Genomic DNA, 20667 nt, shown 5'->3' with positions numbered 1-20667 from the left:
TGAAGGAATGAGGCTCCCAGACTTCAGACTATACTACAAAGCTACAGTCATCAAAACAGTATGTTAATAGATAAGCGAGAGCCTACAAGCCCTTTGGTAGGGCTAATGGCAGACTCCTGGAGGGCTCACCAAGGAGTACTTCCCAGAACTTCTGCTGCCAGTGCTATTGTCCCCATGGTGAGCCACTGCTGCCCCCCAACAGTAGCAGCAGGAGACCCTCAAACAGTAACAGATACATCAGAAATACATCTAAACATGGAACAACTCCTACAGAATACCTACTGAACGCTGGCAGAAGACCTCAGACCTCCCAAAAGGCAAGAAACTCCCCACATACCTGGGTAGGGCAAAAGAAAAAAGAAAAAACAGAGACAAAAGGATAGGGACGGGACCTGCATCAGTGGGAGGGAGCCATGAAGGATGAAAGGTTTGCACACACTAGAAGCCCCTTCGCAGGCAGAGACTGCGGGTGGCGGAGCGGGGGAGCTTCGGAGCCGCAGAGGAGAGTGCAGCAACAGGGGTGCAGAGGGCAAAGCGGAGAAATTTCCGTACAGAGGATCAGTGTCAACCAGCACTCAACAGCCCGAGAGGCTTGTCTGCTCAACCGCCGGGGCAGGCGAGGCTGGGAGCTGAGGCTCGGGCTTCAGTCGGAGTGCAGGGAGAGGACTGGCGGCGTGAACACAGCCTGAAGGGGTTAGTGCACCATGGCTAGCTGGGAGGGAGTCCAGGAAAAAGTCTGGACCTGCCAAAGAGGCAAGAGACATTTTCTTCCCTCTTTGTTTCCTGGTGCGCGAGGAGAGGGGATTAAGAGCACTGCCTAAAGGAGCTCCAGAGACGGGCGCGAGCTGTGGCTAACAGCGCAGACCCCAGAGATGGGCATGAGACGCTAAGGCTGCTGCTGCTGCTGCCACCAAGAAGCCTGTGTGCGAGCACAGGTTACTATCCACACCTCCCTTCCGGGGAACCTGTGCAGCCTGCCACTGCCAGGGTCCCGGGGTGCAGGGACAACTTCCCCAGGAGAACGCACGGCACGCCTCAGGCTGGTGCAACATCATGCCGTCCTCTGCCGCCGCAGGCTCACCCTGCACTCCGTGACCCTCCCTCCCCCCTCCCTGAGTGAACCAGAGCCCCCAAATAAGTGGCTCCTTTAACCCCATCCTGTCTGAGCGAAGAACAGATGCCCTCTGGCGAGCTACAGGCAGACGCAGGGCCAAATCCAAAGCTGAATCCCGGGAGCTGTGCGAGCAAAGAAGAGAAAGGGAAATCTCTCCCAGCAGCCTCAGGAGCAGCGGATTAAATCTCCACAATCAACTTAATGTACCCTGCAACTGTAGAATACCTGAATAGACAACGAATCATCCCAAATTGAGGAAGTGGACTTTGAAAACAAGATTTATTATTTTTTCCCGTTTTCCCCTTTTTGTGAGTGTGTATGTGTATGCTTCTGTGTGAGATTTTGTCTGTATATCTTTGCTTTCACCATTGGTCCTACGGTTCTACCTGTCTGGTTTTTATTTTTTTAATTTTTAAAAAAATTTTTTTCTTAATAATTATCTTTTTATTTTAATAACTTTATTTTATTTTACCTTACTTTATTTTATTTTATTTTATCCTCTCTTTCTTTCTTTCCTTCCTCCCTCCCTCCCTCCCTCTCTCTCTCTCTCTCTCTCTCTCTCTTTCTTTCTTTCTTTCTTTCTTTCTACTTTTCCTCCCTTTTATTCTGAGCCATGTGGATGAAACCCTCTTAGTGCTTCAGCCAGGAGTCAGTGCTCTGCCTCTGAGGTGGGAGAGCCAACTTCAGGACATTGATCCAAAAGAGACCTCCCAGCTCCACGTAATATCAAATGGCGAAAATTTCCCAGAGATCTCCATCTCAACACCAACACCCAGCTTCACTCAACGACAAGCAACCTACAGGGCTGGACACCCTATGCCAAACAATTAGCAAGACAGGAACACAATACCACCCATTAGCAGGAAGGCTGCCTAAAATCACAGTAAGTCCACAGACACCCCAGAACACACCACAAAACGTGGACCTGCTCACAAGAAAGACAAGATTCAGCCTCATCCACCAGACCACAGGCACTAGACCCCTCCACCAGGAAGCCTACACAACCCACTGAACCAACTTTAGCCACTGGGGACAGACACCAAAAACAATGGGAACTACGAACCTGCAGCCTGCAAAAAGGAGACCCCAAACACAGTAGGATAAGCAAAATAAGAAGACAGAAAAACACACAGCAGATAAAGGAGCAAGATAAAAATGCACCAGACCTAACAAATGAAGAGGAAATAGGCAGTCTACCTGAAAAAGAATTCAGAATAATGATAGTAAAGATGATCCAAAATCTTGGAAATAGAATAGAGAAAATGCAAGAAACATTTAACAAGGACCTAGAAGAACTAAAGATGAAACAAGCAATGATGAAAAACACAATAAATGAAATTAAAAATACTCTAGAAGGGATCAATAGCACAAAAACTGAGTCAGAAGAATGGATAAGTGACCTAGAGATAAAATAGTGGAAATAACTGCTGCAGAGCAGAATAAAGAATAAAGAATGAAAAGAACTGAGGACACAGACTTCTGGGACAACATTAAACACATCAACACTCGAATTATAGGGGTTCCAGAAGAAGAAGAGAAAAAGAAAGGGATTGAGAAAATATTTGAAGAGATTATAGTTGAAAACTTCCCTAATATGGGAAAGGAAATAGTTAATCAAGTCCAGGAAGCACAGAGTCCCATACAGGATAAATCCAAGGAGAAACACGCCAAGACACATATTAATCAAACTGTCAATAATTAAATACAAAGAAAACATATTAAAAGCAGCAAGGGAGAAACAACAAATAACACACAAGGGAATCCCCATAAGGATAACAGCTGATCTTTCAGCAGAAACTCTGCAAGCCAGAAGGGACTGGCAGGACATATTTAAAGTGATGAAGGAGAAAAACCTACAACCAAGATTACTCTACCCAGCAAGGATCTCATTCAAATTTGATGGAGAAATTAAAACCTTTACAGACAAGGAAAAGCTGAGAGAGTTCAGCACCACCAAACCAGCTTTACAACAAATGCTAAAGGAATTTATCTAGGCAAGAAACACAAGAGAAGGAAAAGACCCACAATAACGAACCCAAAACAATTTACAAAATGGGAATAGGAACATACATATCAATAATTACCTTACATGTAAATGGACTAAATGCACCCACCAAAAGACACAGATTGGCTGAATGGATACAAAAACAAGACCCATATATATGCTGTCTACAAGAGACCCACTTTAGACCTAGAGACACATACAGACTGAAAGTAAGGGGATGGAAAAAGATATTCTATGCAAATGGAAACCAAAAGAAAGCTGGAGTAGCAATTCCCATATCAGACAAAATAGATTTTAAAATAAAGACTATTAGAAGAGACAAAGAAGGACACTACATAATGATCAAGGGATCGATGCAAGAAGAAGATATAACAATTGTAAATCTTTATGCACCCAACATAGGAGCACCTCACTACATAAGGCAAATACTAACAGCCATAAAAGGGGAAATTGACAGTAACACATTCATAGTAGCGTACTTTAACACCCCACTTTCACCAATGGACAGATCATCCAAAATGAAAATAAATAAGGAAACAGAAGCTTAAAATGATACAATAAACAAGATGGACTTGACTGATATTTATAGGACATTTCATACAAAAACAACAGAATACACATTTTCCTCAAGTTCTTATGGAACATTCTCCAGGATAGTTCATATCTTGGGTCACAAATCAAGCCTTGGTAAATTTAAGAAAATTGAAATTGTATCAAGTATCTTTTCCGACCACAACTCTATGAGACTAGATATCAATTACAGGAAAAGATCTGTAAAAAATACAAACACATGGAGGCTAAAAAATACACTACTTAAAAACGAACTGATCACTGAAGAAATCAAAGAGGAATTCAAAAAATACCTAGAAACAAATGACAATGGAGACACGATGACCCAAAACCTATGGGATGCAGTAAAAGAAGTTCTAAGAGGGAAGTTTATAGCAATACAATCCTACCTGGAGAAACAGGAAACATCTCGAATAAACAACCTAACCTTGTACCTAAGGCAATTAGAGAAAGAAGAACAAAAAAACCCCAAAGTTAGCGGAAGGAAAGTAATCATAAAGATCAGAAATAAATGAAAAAGAAATGAAGGACATGATAGCAAAGATCAATAAAACTAAAAGCTGGTTCTTTGAGAAGATAAAATTGATAAACCATTAGCCAGACTCATCAAGAAACAGGGAGAAGACTCAAATCAATAGAATTAGAAATGAAAAAGGAGAAGAAACAACTGACACTGCAGAAATACAAAAGATGATGAGAGATTACTACAAGCAACTCTATGCCAATAAAATGGACAACCTGGAAGAAATGGACAAATTCTTAGAAATGCACAAACTGCCAAGACTGAATCATGGAGAAACAGAAAATATGAACAGACCAATACCAAGCACTGAAACTGAAACTGTGATTACAAATCTTCCAACAAACAAAAGCCCAGGACCAGATGGCTTCACAGGCGAATTCTATATCAAACGTTTAGAGAAGAGCTAACACTTATCCTTCTCAAACTCTTCCAAAATATAGCAGAGGGAGGAACACTCCCAAACTCATTCTACAAGGCCACCATCACCCTGATACCAAAACCAGACAAGGATGTCACAAAGAAAAAAACTACAGGCCAATATCACTGATGAACATAGATGCAAAAATCCTTAACAAAATACTAGCAAACAGAATCCAACAGCACATTAAAAGGATCATACACCATGATCAAGTGGGGTTTATCCCAGGAATGCAAGGATTCTTCAATATACACAAATTAGTCAATGTGATACACCATATTAACAAATTGAAGGAGAAAATCCATATGGTCATCTCAATAGATGCAGAGAAAACTTTCGACAAAATTCAACACCCACTTATGATGAAAACCCTCGAAAAGTAGGCATAGAGGGAACTTTCCTCAACATAATAAAGGCCATATATGACAAACCCACAGCCAACATCGTCCTCAATGGTGAAAAACTGAAAGCATTTCCACTAAGATCAGGAACAAGACAATGTTGCCCACTCTCACCACTCTTATTCAACATAGTTTTGGAAGTTTTAGCCACAGCAATCAGAGAAGAAAAAAGAAATAAAAGGAATCCAAATCAGAAAAGAAAAAGTAAAGCTGTCACTGTTTGCAGATGACATGATACTATTCATAGAGAATCCTGAAGATGCTACCAGAAAACTACTAGAGCTAATCAATGAATTTGGTAAAGTAGCAGGATACAAAATTAATGCACAGAAATCTCTGGCCTTCCTATATACTAATGATGAAAAGTCTGAAAGTGAAATCAAGAAAACACTCCCACTTACCATTGCAACAAAAAGAATAAAATATCTAGGAATAAATCTACCTAAGGAGACAAAACACCTGTATGCAGAAAATTTTAAGACACTCACAAAAGAAATTAAAGATGATACAAATAGATGGCGAGATATACCATGTTCTTGGATTGGAAGAATCAACAGTGTGAAAATGACTCTACTACCCAAAGCAATCTACAGATTCAGTGCAATCCCTATCAAACTACCACTGGCATATTTCACAGAACTAGAACAAAAAATTTTACAATTTGTATGGGAACACAAAAGACCCCGAATAGCCAAAGCAATCTTGAAATGAAAAACGGAGATGGAGGAATCAGGCTCCCTGACTTCAGACTATACTACAAAGCTACAGTAATCAAGACAGTATGGTACTGGCACAAAAACAGAAATACAGATCAATGGAACAGGATAGAAAGCCCAGAGATAAACCCATGTACATATGGTCACCTTATCTTTGATAAAGGAGGCAGGAATGTACAGTGCAGAAAGGACAGCCTCTTCAATAAGTGGTGCTGGGAAAACCGGACAGGTACATGTAAAAGTATGAGATTAGATCACTCCCTAACACCATACACAAAAATAAGCTCAAAATTGATTAAAGACGTAAATGTAAGGCAAGAAACTATCAAACTCTTAGAGGAAAACACAGGCAGAACACTCTATGACATAAATCACAGCAAGATCCTTTTTGACCCACCTCCTAGAGATATGGAAATAAAAACAAAAATAAACAAATGGGACCTAATGAAACTTCAAAGCTTTTGCATAGCAAAAGAAACCATAAAGAAGACCAAAAGACAACCCTCAGAACGGGAGAAAATATTTGCAAATGAAGCAACTGACAAAGGATTAACCTCCAATTTTACAAGCAGCTCATGCAGCTCAATAACAAAAAAACAAACATCCCAATCCAAAAATGGGCAGAAGACCTAAATAAACATTTCTCCAAAGAAGATATACAGACTGCAAACAAACACATGAAAGAATGCTCAACATCAATGCAAATCAAAATGCAAATCAAAACTACAATGAGATATCATCTCACACCAGTCAGAACAGCCATGATCAAAAATCTAGAAACAATAAATGCTGGAGAGGGTGTGGAGAAAAGGGAACACTCTTGCACTGCTGGTGGGAATGTGAATTGGTACAGCCACTATGTAGAACAGTATGGAGGTTCCTTAAAAAACTACAAACAGAGCTACCATATGACCCAGAAATCCCACTACTGGGCATATACCCTGAGAAAACCATAATTCAAAAAGAGTCATGTACCAAAATGTTCATTGCAGCTCTATTTACAATAGCCAGGAGACAGAAACAATCTAAGTGTCCATCATCGGATTAATGGATAAGACAATGTGGCACATATATACAATGGAATATTACTCAGCCATAAAAAGAAACGAAATTGAGCTATTTGTAATGAGGTGGATGGACCTAGAGTCTGTCATACAGAGTGAAGTAAGTCAGAAAGAGAAAGACAAATACCGTATGCTAACACATATATATGGAATTTAAGAAAAAAAAATGTCATGAAGAACGTAAGGGTAAGACAGGAATAAAGACACAGACCTACTAGAGAATGGACGTGAGGACATGGGGAGGGGGAAGGGTAAGCTGTGACAAAGTGAGAGAGTGGCATGGACATATATACACTACCAAACGTAAAATAGATAGCTAGAGGGAAGCAGCCACATAGCACAGGGAGATCAGCTCGGTGCTTTGTGACTACCTAGAGGGGTGGGATAGGGAGGGTGGGAGGGAGGGAGACGCAAGAGGGTAGAGATATGGGAACATATGTATATGTATAACTGATTGACTTTGTTATAAAGCAGAAACTAACACACCATTGTAAGGCAATTATACTCCAATAAAGATGTAAAAAAAAATAGATAAGAAACAAGGATGTAGTATATAGCACAGGGAACTATTTATATTTTTAGTGGGATGTGATAATAAAAAATAAAAGAAGCTTCAATTTGAAAACAAAAAACAAAAAACAGTATGATACTGGCACAAAAACAGAAATATATATCTATGGAACAGGACAGAAAGCCCAGAGATAAACTCATGCACATATGGTCACCTAATCTATGACAAAGGAGGCAAGAATATACAATGAAGAAAAGTCAGTTTCTTCAATAAGTGGTGCTGGGAAAACTGGACAGCTACATATAAAGAATGAAATTAGAATACTCTGTAACACCATACACAAAAATAAACTCAAAATGGATTAAGACCTAAATGTAAGGCCAGACACTATAAAACTCTTAGAGGAAAACATAGGTGGAACACTCTACGACATAAATCACAGCAAGATCCTTTTTGACCCACCTCCTAAAGAAATGGAAATAAAAACAAAAGTAAACAAATGGGACCTAATGAAACTTAAAAGCTTTTGCACAGCAAAGGAAACCATAAACAAGATGAAAAGACAACCCTCAGAATGGGAGAAAATATTTCCAAATGAAGTAACTGACAAAGGATTTATCTCCAAAATATACAAGCAGCTCATGCAGCTCAATATCAAAAAAGCAAACAACCCAATCAAAAAATGGGCAGAGGGCTTCCCTGGTGGCGCAGTGGTTGAGAGTCCGCCTGCCAATGTGGGGGACATGGGTTCGTGCCCCGGTCTGGGAGGATCCCACATGCTGCGGAGCAGCTGGGCACGTGAGCCATGGCTGCTGAGCCTGCGCTGAGTCTGCTCCGCAACGGGAGAGGCCACAGTGGTGAGAGGCCCGCGTACCGCAAAAAAAAAAAATGGGCAGAAGACCTAAATAGACATTTCTCCAAAGAAGATATACAGATTGCAACAAACACTTGAAAGGATGCTCAACTTCACTAATCATTAGAGAAATGCAAATCAAAACTACAATGAGGTATCACCTCACACCAGTCAGAATGGCCATCATCAAAAAGTCTAAAAACAAAAAATGCTGGAGAGGGTGTGGAGAAAAGGGATCCCTCTTGCATTGTTGGTGGGAATGTAAATTGATACAGCCACTATGGAGAACAGTATGGAGGTTCCTATAAAAACTAAAAATAGAACTACCATATGACCCAGCAATCCCACTACTGGGCATATACCCTGAAAAAAATCATAATTCAAAAAGAGTCATGTAGCACAATGTTCATTGCAGCTCTATTTACAATGGCCAGGACATGGAAGCAACCTAAGTGTCCATCAACAGATGAACAGATAAAGAAGATGTGGCACATATATACAATGGAATATTACTCAGCCATAAAAAGAAATGAAACTGTGTTATCTGTAGTGAGGTGGATGGACCTAGAGTCTATCATACAGAGTGAAGTAAGTCAGAAACAGAAAAACAAATACCGTATGCTAACACATATATATGGAATCTAAAAACAACAAAAAAGAAAAGGTTCTGAAGATCCTAGGGGCAGGACAGGAATAAAGATGCAGATGTAGAGAATGGACTACAGGACGTCGGGAGGAAAAGGGTAAGCTAGGATGAAGTGAGAGAATGGCATGGACATATATACACTACCAAATATAAAATATTTAGCTAGTGGGAAGCAGCCGCACAGCACAGGGTGATCAGCTTGGTGCTCTGTGACCACCTAGAGGGGTGGGAGGGAGACACAGAGGGAGGAGATATGGGGATATATGAATACGTATAGCTGATTCACTTTGTTATACAGCAGAAACTAACACACCATTTTAAAGCAATTGTAGTCCAATAAAGATGTTAAAACTAAAAAGAAAAAAAAAGATAACAATCAAATGTTTAAAATGGATACAGGACTTGAATAGAGATTCTTCAAAGAAGATATACAAATGACCAACAAGCATATGAAAATATGCTCAACATCACTTAATTGTTAGAGAAATGCAAATTAACATTACAATGAAATGTCACCTGAAGCCCATTAGAGTAGCTACTATCAAAAAAAAAAAAAAAACAGAAAATAACAAGTGTTGATGAGAATGTGGAGAAATTGGAACACTTGTGCATTGCTGGTGGAAATGAATGATGTGCGGAACTATAGAAAACAGTCTGGTGGTTCCTCGAAAAATTAAAACTAGAATTTCCATATGATCCAGAAATTTCACTACTGTGTATTTATCCGAAGAACTTAAAGTAGGATCTCAAAGAGGTATTTGCACATCCATATTCACAGAAGCATTATTCACAAGACCCAAAAGGTGGAAACCACCCAAGAATCCATCAGTGGATGAATGGATAACAAAATGTGGTACACAGATACAATGGAATATTACTCAGCTGTAAAAAGGAAGGAAATTCTAAAACATGCTATAATGTGGATAAACCTTCAGGACATTATGCTAAGTAAAACAGCCAGTCACAAAAAGACAAATACTGATATGATCCCACTTAAGTGAGGTAGAGTAGTCAAAATCAAGAGATAGAAAGTAGAGTGGTGGTATACTTTAAAATGGTTACTATATTAAATGTGTATTTAACCACATTTTTTTTTTAAGTTCAACAGGGAAATGTACGCAAATGTAACATTTAAAATCAATAGAGAGGGACTTCTCTGGTGGCGCAGTGGTTAAGAATCCACCTGCCAATGCAAGGGACATGGGTTCGAGCCCTGGTCTGGGAAGATCCCACATGCCATGGCGCAACTAAGCCCATATGCCACAGCTACTGAGCCTGCACTCTACAGCCCGCAAGCCACAACTACTGAGTCCGCGTGCCACAACTACTGAAGCCCGTGCGCCTAGAGCCCGTGCTCCACAACAAGAGAAGCCACTGCAGTGAGAAGCCTGAGAACCACAACGAAGAGTAGCCCCTGCTCGCCACAACTAGAGAGAAAGCCTGAGCACAGCAACGAAGACCCAACGCAGCCAAAAAAAAAAAATCAACTGAGAAAGGCTGGACTATTCAATGAATGGTGCTGGTACAACTGATCATTAGTTTGGGAGCGGGAAGGAACCCAGGATAAATTACAGAATTAAAAATACACACTGTATATATATATATATATATATATATATATATATATATATATATATGCATATATACTTATACAGATTTACATTATTATACATTTACAGCCATACCTCATTTTATTGCGATGCACGTAACTGTGCTCACAGATTTTGTACCAATTCAAAGTTTCTGGCAACCCTGCAATGAATAAGTCTATAACTGCCTTTGTTCCAAAGCATTTGCTCACTTCATGTCTCCATGTCACATTTTGATAATTCACAATATTTCAAACTTTTTCATTATTATTATATTGTGGTGATCTGTGATCAGTGATCTTTGATGTTACTATTGTAATTGTTTGGGAGCTCCATGAACAGTGCCCAAGTAAAAAGGAAAACAGTGGATAAATGTGTGTGTTCCGACTGCTCCACCAACCAGCCTTTCTATTCCTCTCCTCAGGCCTCCTTTTTCCATGACACAACAATATTGAAATTATGCCAATTAATAACTCTACAGTGGCCTATAAGTGTTCAAGTGAAAGGAAGAGTCGCATGTTATCTCACTTTAAATCAAAGCCTAGAAACAATTAAGCTTAGTGAGGAAGACACCCTGAACGCTGAGACAGTCCAAAAGCTAGGGCTCTTGCGCCAAACAATCAGCCAAGTTGTCAATGCCAAGGAAAAGCCCTTGAAGAAAATTTAAAGTGCAACTGCAGTGAACACACAAATGAGAAAGTGAAACAGCCTTATTGCTGATGTAGAGAGTTTCAGTGGTCTGGACAGAAGACTAAACCAGCCACAACATTTCCTTAAGCCAAAGCCTAATCCAGAGCAAGTCCCTAACTCTTTTCAATGCTATGAAAGCCGAGAGAGATAAGTAAACTGCAGAAGAAAAGTTTAAGGCTAGCAGAAATTGGTTCATGCGGTTTAGGGAAAGAAGCTGTCTCCAAAATATAAAAGTGTAAGGTGGGGCTTCCCTGGTGGCGCAGTGGTTGGGAGTCCGCCTGCCGATGCAGGGGACACGGGTTCGGGCCCCGGTCCGAGAAAATCCCACACGCCGTGGAGCGGCTGGACCCTGAGCCATGGCCGCTGGGCCTGCGCGTCTGGAGCCTGTGCTCCGCGGCGTGAGGGGCCACGGCAGTGGGAGGCCCGCGTGCTGGAAAAAAAAAAAAAATTAAAGAAAAGTGTAAGGTGAAGAAGCAAATGTTGATGCAGAAGCTGCATCAAGTTATTCAGAAGATCTAGCTAAGATAATTAATAAAGGTAGCTATACTAAACAACAGATTTTCGATTTAGAGAAACAGCCTTATATTGGAAGAAGAAGACTTTCATAGGTAAAGAGCAGTCAATGCCTGGCTTCAAAGCACCAAAGGACAGGCTGACTCTCATATTAGGAACTAATGCAGCTGGTGACTTCAAGTTGAAGCCAATGCTCACTTAACATTCTTAAAATCCTAGGGCCCTAAAGAATTATGCTAAATCTACTCTGTCTATGCTCTAAAAATGGAAAAACAAATCCTGGATGACAGTCCATCTGCTTACAACATGGTTTACTGAATATTTTAAGTCCACTGTTGATATTATTCAGAAAAAATAAAAATTCTTTTCAAGATATTACTGACAAGCACCTGATCACCCATGAGCTCCGATAGAGATGTACAAGATTCATGTTGATTTCATGCCTGCTAACACAATATTCATTCTGCAGCCCATGGATCGAGGAGTCATTTTGACTTTCAAGTATTACAATTTAAGAAATACATTTGTAAGGCTAAGCTGTCATAGATTATGATTCCTCTGATGCATCTGGGCAGTCAATTGAAAACCTTCAGGAAAGGATTCACCATTCTAGATGCCACTAAGAACATTTATGATTCATGGGAAGAGGTCAAAATATTAACATTAACAAGAGTTTCGAAGAAGTTGATTTCAATCCTCATGAATGACTTTTGAGGAGTTTAAGACTTCAATGGAGGAAGTAACTGCAGATGTGGTAGAAACTGCAAGAGAACAAGAATTAGGAGTGAAGCCTGAAGATGTGACTGAATTGCTGCAGTCTCATGATAAAACTTTAATGGATGAGGAGATGCTTCTTACAAATGAGCAAAGAGAGTGGTTTCTTGAGATGGAATCTACTCCTGGTGAAGATGCTGTAAAGATTATTAAAATGACAACAGGATTTCAAATATTACATAAACTTATTAGTTGATAGAGCAGCTGCAGGGTTTGAGAGGATTGACTCCAATTTTGAAAGAAGTTTTACTGTGGGTAAAATGCTATCAAACATCCTTGCATGCTACAGGGAAATCATTCATGAAAGGAAGAGTCAGTTGATGCAGCGAACTTCATTATGACCTTATGTTAAGAAATTGGCACGGCCACCCCAACCTGCAGCAAATACTACCCTGATGAGTCAGCAGCCATTGACATTGAGGCAAAATCCTCCACCAGCAAAAAGATTGTAACTCTCTGAAGACTCAGATCAGATGATGGATAGTTTTTAGCAATAAAGTATTTTTATTGAAGTATAATTGACTTACAATATTATATTAGTTTCAGCTGTATGACACAGTGATTCAATATTTTTATGTATTACAAAACGATCACCACAATAAGTCGTTACCACCTAACACCATACCAATTTATTAGTGTTATCGACTATATTCCCTATGATGCACATTACAACCCCATGACTTATAACTGGAAGACTGTACTTCTTAACCTCTCTTCCTATTTCACTCAGCCCTTCACCCCCTCCTTTCTGGAAACCGCCAGTTTGTTCTCTGTATCTATGAATCTGTTTATATTTTCTCATTCATTTACATTCAATGGTATTTATCTTTCTTTACCTGACATTTTTCTTAGCATGATACCCTCTAGGTCCATCCACGGTGTCACAAACAGCAAGAATATTTTTATGGCTGAGTAATATTCCATTGTGTATGTATATACCACACCTTCTTATCCATTCATCCATTGATAGTCACTTAGGCTGCTTCCATATGTTGGCTATTATAAATAATGCTGCAATGAACATAAGGGTGCATATATCTTTTCAAACTACTGTTTTCATTTTCTTCAGATAAATACCCAGGAGTAGATTTGCTGGATTGTCTGTTAGTTCTATTTTTAATTTTTGGAGACACTGCCATACTATTTTCCATAGCAACGACAATAGTTTACATTCGCATCATCTGTGCAGCAGGGTTCCCTTGTCTCTACATCCTAGCCAACACTGGTTATTTGTTTTTTGGGTTTTTTTTCTTGTTGTCTTTGATAACAGCCATCCTGACAGGTGTGAGCTGGTATCTCTTTGCGGTTTTGATTTGCATATCCCTGACCACTAGTGATGTTCAGCATCTTTTCATGTGCCTGTTGACTATCTGTATGCCTTCTTTGGAAAAATGTCTATTCAGATCCTCTGTCTACTTTTTAATCAAGTTGTTTGTTTTGATGTTGAGTTGAATGAGTTATTTGTATATTTTGTATATTAACCCCTTATTGGATATACCATTTGCAAATATTTTCTCCCATTCAGTAGGCTGTTTTCTTTTGTTGATAGTTTAGCTCACTGTGCAAAAGCTTTTTAGTTCAATGTAGTCCCATTTGTTTATTTTTGCTTTTACCTCCCTTGCCTGAGGAGACATAACCAAAAAAATATTGCTAAGACTGATGTCAAAGAGCATACTGTCTATGTTTTCTTGTAGCAGTTTTATGGTTTCAGGTCTTGTATTTAAGTCTTTAATCTATTTTGAGGGGTTTTTTTTGTATATGGTGTGAGAAAGTATTCCAGTTTGATTCTTTTGCATGTAGCTGTCCAGTTTTCCCAACACCATTTATTGAAGAGGCTGTCTTTTCCCCATTGTATGTTCTTGCCTCATTTGTCAGAGATTAATTGATCATATAAGTGTGGGTTTATTTCTGGGATCTCTATTTCGTTCCATTGATCTATGTGTCTGTTTTTGCACCAGTACCATATTATTTTGATTACTATAGCTTTGTAGTATAGTTTGAAATGAGGGAGCATGATACCTCCAGCTTTGTTCTTTCTCAAGATTGTTTTGGCTGCTCAGGATCTTTTGTGTTTCCATAAAAATTTTAGAATTATTTGTTCTAGTTCTGTGAAAAATGCCATGGGTATTTTGACAGAGATTGCATTGAATCTGTAGATTGCCTTTGGAGGTGTGGTTATTTTAACAATATTAATTCTTCCAGTCCATATGCACAGTGTATCTTTCCATTATTTTGTGTCATCTTCAATTTCTTTCAGCAGAGGCTTATAGTTTTCTGAACAGCAGGTCTTTTACCTCCTTGGTTGGATTTATTCCTAGGTATTTTATTCTTATTGATGCAATTCTAAATGGGACTGCTTCCTTAATTTCTCTTTCTGATAGTCCATTGTTGGTGTATAGAAACAACATATTTTTGTATATCAATTGTTTATCATGTAACTTTACAGAATTCATTTATTATATCTAACAGTTTTTTGGTGGCAACTTTAGGATTTCTACATATAGTATCATGTCATCTGCAAACAGTGAGAATTGGTTGTTGTTTTGGGGGGGTTTTGTTTTATTTTGTTTTTAGGCCACGCCATGCAGCTTGCAGGATCCTAGTTCCCTGACTAGAGATTGAACTTGTGCCCTTGGCAGTGAAAGTGCAGAGTCCTAACCACTAGACTGCAAGTGAATTCCCAGTGAGAGCTTTATTTCTTCCCCTTTCAATTTGGATTCCTTTTATTTTTCTTTTCTGATTCTTGTGGCTAGGACTTCCAAAACTATGCTGAATAAAAGTGGTAAGTGTGTTCATCCTCGTCTTGTTCCTGATCTTAAAGGAACTTCTTTCTGCTTTTCAGCATTGAGTATGGTGCTGTTTATGACAATTTAGGTAAGACAAAATAGGTTTTCTGTACCATATCAGTTACTTATAAGCCCTACTGGAAGAATCTTTAATAGTCACATTTATGTTCAAGGCAATCTAGGCTTTTTCTATCATGCTACTCAAAATTATTCCAGCTCCGACCCACTGTCCAACTCCAAAGCCACTTCCACATTTTAGTGTATTTGTTACAGCAGCATCCCACTTCTAGGTACCAAAATGTGTGTTAGTTTCCCAGGGCTGCTATAACAAATTATCACAAACTCAGTAGCTTAAAACAACAGAAATTTATTCTCTTATAGTTCTGAATGTCAAAAGTCCAAAATGATTCTCACAGGGCTAAAATCAAGGTATTGGTGGGGCTGGATCCTCTAGGGGAGAATGCATTTCCTACTTTTCAGCCAACTACATTCCTTGGTTCATGGCCACATCACTTCAACCTCTGTATCCATCATCACATATCCTTCTCTGACTTTGACCCTCTATCCTTTTTCTTTTTTAAATATTTATTTATTTACTTATTTATTTTGGCTGCACTGGGTCTTTGTTGTGGCACAGGGGATCTTCATTGCAGCAGGTGGGATCTTTAGTTGCAGCATGAGGACTTCTTAGTTGTGGCATGTGGGCTTCTTAGTTGTGGCATGCGGGCTTCTTAGTGCAGCATGTGGACTTGTTAATTGCGGCATGCATGGGGGATCTAGTTCCCCAAGCAGGGATCAAACCCTGGCTCCCTGCATTGGGAGCACAAAGTCTTACCCACTGGATCACCATAAGGACCATTGGGCTCACACTGGGTCCACCTGAATAATCCAGGGTATCTCCCTACCTCAGGATCCTTAACTTAATCATATCTGCAAAGTCCCTTTGCCATGTAAGGTCACATATTCACAAGTTGTAAAGATTAGATATGGGCATCTTTGGAGGAAATTAATCTGCCTACTACAGCCATGTCCATTATTAACTGAATTCTGTTTAAAATGTTTAACTCATATTTTCACTTACATAGTTTTAAGCACTGCCCCCACTGAATGCTCATCTTACTGAACTAACATTTTTGCCATTTCCATATTTCAAATGTTGGTTCTTTTAAAAGTTTTGGCAAGAAGAAATTCAGCAACAGAATAAGATTATGTATTGCATCACAAATTCCCAGAGCTGTTAATATCTGAATAATTCTTTATTATTTTTGTTTGGAATATTTCCAAAGTATGTAGTAGTTTTATTACAGGGGAAAAGTTAAACCCCTATCCAAAACCGTAACTATTCTGGAGTTAAACGATACCTAAAGTATCATCTCAATGTCAAGGATGACAAATATAAGGGAGGTTAAATAATTTACCCAGTGACACAGACTCTTATGTAGAGGAGAAGGAACATAAATTTATTTTAAGAATGTCTAATGACTAACTATGAAAAGCTAAGAGCTGCTGCATTTACATAAAAATAATTTATTTAAAAAATTTTTTTTATTGAAGTTATAGTTAATTTTCAGTTTTGTGCCAATCTCTGCTGTGCAGCAAAGTGACTCAGTAATACACACGTAGACATTCTTTTTTTATATTCTTTTCCATTATAGTTGATCACAGGATATTGAATATAGTTCCCTGTGCTCTACAGTAGGACCTTGTTGTTTACCCATTCTAAATGTAATAGTTTGCATCTACCAACCCCAGTCCATCCCTCTCCCTCCCCGCTTCCCCTTGGCAACCACAAGTCTGTTCCCTTTGTCTATGAGTCTGTTTCAGTTTTGTAGATAAGTTCATTTGTGTCATATTTTAGATTACACATATAATTGATATCATATGGTATTTGTCTTTCTCTTTCTGACTTACTTCACTTAGTATGCTAATCTCCAGTTGTATCCATGTTGCTGTAAATGACATTATTTCATTCTTTTTTATGGCTGAACAGTATTGTGTATACGTATACAATCACAACTTCTTTATCCATTCATGTGTTGATGGACATTTAAGTTGTTTTCATGTTTTGGCTATTGTGAACAGTGCTGCTATGAACATGGGGGTGCATGTTACCTTTTGGTACAGAAACAGGCATACGGATCAATGCAACAGAATAGGGAGCCCAGAAATAAACCCACACACCTATGGTCATCTAATCCTTGACAAAGGAGGCAAGAATATAAAATGGGAAAAAGACAGTCTCTTCAGCAAGTGGTACTTGGAAAGTCGGACACCTGCATGTAAATCAATGAAGTTAGAACACACCCTCATACCATGTACAAAAATAAACTCGAAAATAAACTCAAAACATACATAAGACATGACACCATAAAACTCCTGGAAGAGAACATAGGCAAAACATTCTCTGACATAAATCGTACCAATGTTTTCTTAGGTTAGTCTCCCAAGAATTTATTAATCTCAGTTCCAGGTAGATTTTTATTTAGCCATCTGAGCTTCTTAAGTACTGAAGCAAATATTAAGATAGTTTTCTAAATACCTAGAGGAATTTAAGATAAACTTCATCAGACTCATGAAAATAGACATATTTGCCAGAACACTACACTGATACTCATAGTTACCAGGCCAAGTAAGAGAGGTTCTACTGTTGTTGGTCTAATAACTGGTTAGGAAAAAATCCTGAAAGTCCTTAGGCCCTACAAGTAATATAGCTTCTGGTTTCCCTGGAGACAAGGCAATTAGCTCAGTGGTCTAGTAGAAGCCTAAGATAAATATCTTGTAACATACGTGCACAGCATAAAAGTGTTTTTAAGAAAATCGGTATATCTTCACTTTACTTTTTAAAAAGCACCTAAATTAAATTATACTGTATCCAGTGGTACCTACTCCTTTCAACAAATACCAGAACCTCTTGGATACATTTGAAAGGTTAGTTTGATTAGTAAACGTATGTTAGGCTTATTCTTTTTGCTAATTATAAATAATGTAGACGTGAAGTGGAAATCAAAATATAAAGACTTTGGACAGGCCAGTAAGAATTGCTATTGATATGTGACTAGGCCTCTCAATAAATAAAGAATAAAATATTCATATTACCAGAAATAACCAGATACTTCAATATGAAGGGAAGAAAATGTTCATTTTTACTTACAGAACTGAAGACTCAAAAACTATGCTTTATGTGCATACGTATGTGCGTGTTATGTATATTGTCATGCCAATAAAGATATTTTAATCTTACTGAATTTATAATATTTATAATAGCTGGCAAAATTTCTCAGAACTTTTTTAGTAGGCCAATTTGATAATGAGTAAAGAATAGAGCATAAATGTGATGTTTAAGGCTCTTTTCACCATGTAGTCAGGGTACAGATGTCTAGGGAAAATCTCAGCATTTTGAGGGTGTGTCAAAACATAAAATTTTTGATGGCTGTAAAAATAGATATTGTTAATAAAAATAGCTTTACTCTTCCTGTTAATAGAAATAATATCCTAATAAAAAAATAGAAATTATAAAGAAAATAAAATTTACACCATCCAGAAATAAGTACTTTAAACATTTCACTGAACATATTATACTTTCATACCCAAACACACATACACAGACGATTTTACATAAATTGGACCACAAGTATAAAGCTAGTTCGAAATGTTTGTTTTGCTCTTTTTCTTAAAAAAAAAAAATCAGGTATATCTTTTCATTTCAATAAATAGGGAACTACATAATCATTCTTACGGCTTCAGAGTATTCTTCCATAGAATGCTCCATAATTTATTTAACCAAATCCTCACTGTAAGATATTAATCCTGTTTATGATATTTTTTGCTACAATAAACCTTGATAAACATTCTGTACATCCAGCTTGTTTACCACCTTGTCCAATTCTCTTTAAGGTAAACTGTCTACAATTAATTCTAACTGTCTGCAGTTAGAAGTGCTGGATAAGACAGTATGCATGTTTTAACTCATACCTAACAGAAAGTTTGTCTAACCCTTTCTGAAAGCAATTTGTCAGTACGTATTAAGATCCTTAGATCCACCCATGGGAGGAGGGGTGGTCTGCTGATCTGTGTGGCCTTGTGAGGGGTTTAGGCCTAGTTGGAAGCTACAGTTTCTGGAGGAGAGGTGCAGTGGAATTACAACTGAATACCAATATCTGTGCACATCAACATCTGTGCACCCTGATATCTACTGGGGCCTCAGCCTCTGCATGTCCTGACGTCTCCATGCTCTAGGCAGGGCACAGTCAGGTCCAGGAGCAACTGTCTCTAGCACTGAGCAGTTAGTAATCAGCTCCCCCACCCTGTCCTCAGTCACTCAGAGACAAAGCCTGCAGAAGACCACTGCTAGCCCACCTGCCAGCGAGACCAGGGAAACAGGACGCCCTGCAAGGTGTGGTAAGGAAGGTGCGGAGGAGCCTCTAGGAGCTGTCTTGATAAAAGATAGCGATGAACAGCCAATATACATTACCATACTACAAAGCCGAAGGCAGCCTTGCAATGAGCAAGTTTAATACCTCCATGGGGAAACTGCAGCGACACCTGTACAAGGGGGAGTACCCTATATTCCACTATGCACCAGTGTTTGAGAGTGACTTTATACAGGTCAGCAGAAAAGGAGAAGTGATTGATGTGCACAACTGGGCCCGAATGGTGACTGTCGGCATCGTTCGTACCAGCCCCCGCCTCACACTACCTGATGTCATGCTGCTGGCCCGACCAGCTGCTATCTGTGATGACTATAACAGATATGGCCCTGCCACCCAGGAAAGAGGTAAAAAGCCTACACAGATCTTAGAGCTAACCAGGCTGCTTCCCCTGAAGTTTGTAAAGATATCCATCCATAACAGTAAAAAACAACAGCTCCACCTGAAGCTTACCACTGGCCGCTCTTTCTACCTTCAGCTGTGTCCCCCTTCAGATACAAGAGATCTTTTCATTCAGTGGGAAAACCTCATTTACATCCTGAGACCACCAGTGGAGGCTTACAGCAGCACCCAGGTCATTCCAGCTAGGGACACTCTGGACATAACTGGGTTTGAGGAAGAGAGTAAGGGCCCAGTGGTAAGCACTCCGCAATCTCTAAAAGACGAGGCCAAGGTGCTTAGGGAGAAGAGCTAAAGGTCCTGCAGAGGCTTTGGTACACAGGCTCACCTGGAAAATACATGGATTTTTGGAAGGACTCAGGGCCAAATGAGCCTCATTTGGAGGCCATGGCACACTGAGGAGGTTCCTAGTACTTCTCCAAAGTGTTTCCCAAGGCTGTATTTCAGAGATTCCTTAGCTGTCAGCAACCCTTAATTTCATATCCAATATTGTATTGCCATCTGCAGCATCCTGACCATCCAATCTATTCTTTTTTTTATGTTTCTCTAGCTTTTCTCATTTTTTTATTGGAGTATAGTTGCTTTACACTGCTGTGTCAGTTTCTCTATACAGCAAAGTGAATCAGCCACACATATACATATATCCCCTCTTTTTTGGATTTCCTTCC

General features: G+C 39.1%; 2 protein-coding genes across 7 annotated transcripts in view; one reads left to right on the top strand and one right to left on the bottom strand.

Moving 5' to 3' along the window:
• Nucleotides 1–20667, bottom strand: part of ANKS1B (ankyrin repeat and sterile alpha motif domain containing 1B) — a 1163439-nt gene that overhangs the window by 821051 nt on the left and 321721 nt on the right. The gene's annotated exons all lie outside the window — the stretch shown is intronic.
• Nucleotides 19623–20294, top strand: GARIN6 (golgi associated RAB2 interactor family member 6). The gene has a single exon (XM_060165510.1). It carries the CDS (start codon nt 19623–19625, stop codon nt 20292–20294), a length of 672 nt encoding a protein of 223 aa, XP_060021493.1.

Source organism: Lagenorhynchus albirostris, chromosome 11 (assembly GCF_949774975.1).
Source record: "Lagenorhynchus albirostris chromosome 11, mLagAlb1.1, whole genome shotgun sequence".
Taxonomy (NCBI): Eukaryota; Metazoa; Chordata; class Mammalia; order Artiodactyla; family Delphinidae; genus Lagenorhynchus; species Lagenorhynchus albirostris.
The sequence above is the reverse complement of the archived record's forward strand: the minus strand, read 5'-3'. Positions and strand labels throughout refer to the sequence as shown.

What these genes read in the sequence shown, in the direction of transcription:
- GARIN6 (XM_060165510.1), top strand. Translation starts at nt 19,623, where the DNA reads ATGAACAGCCAATATACATTACCATACTACAAAGCCGAAGGCAGCCTT.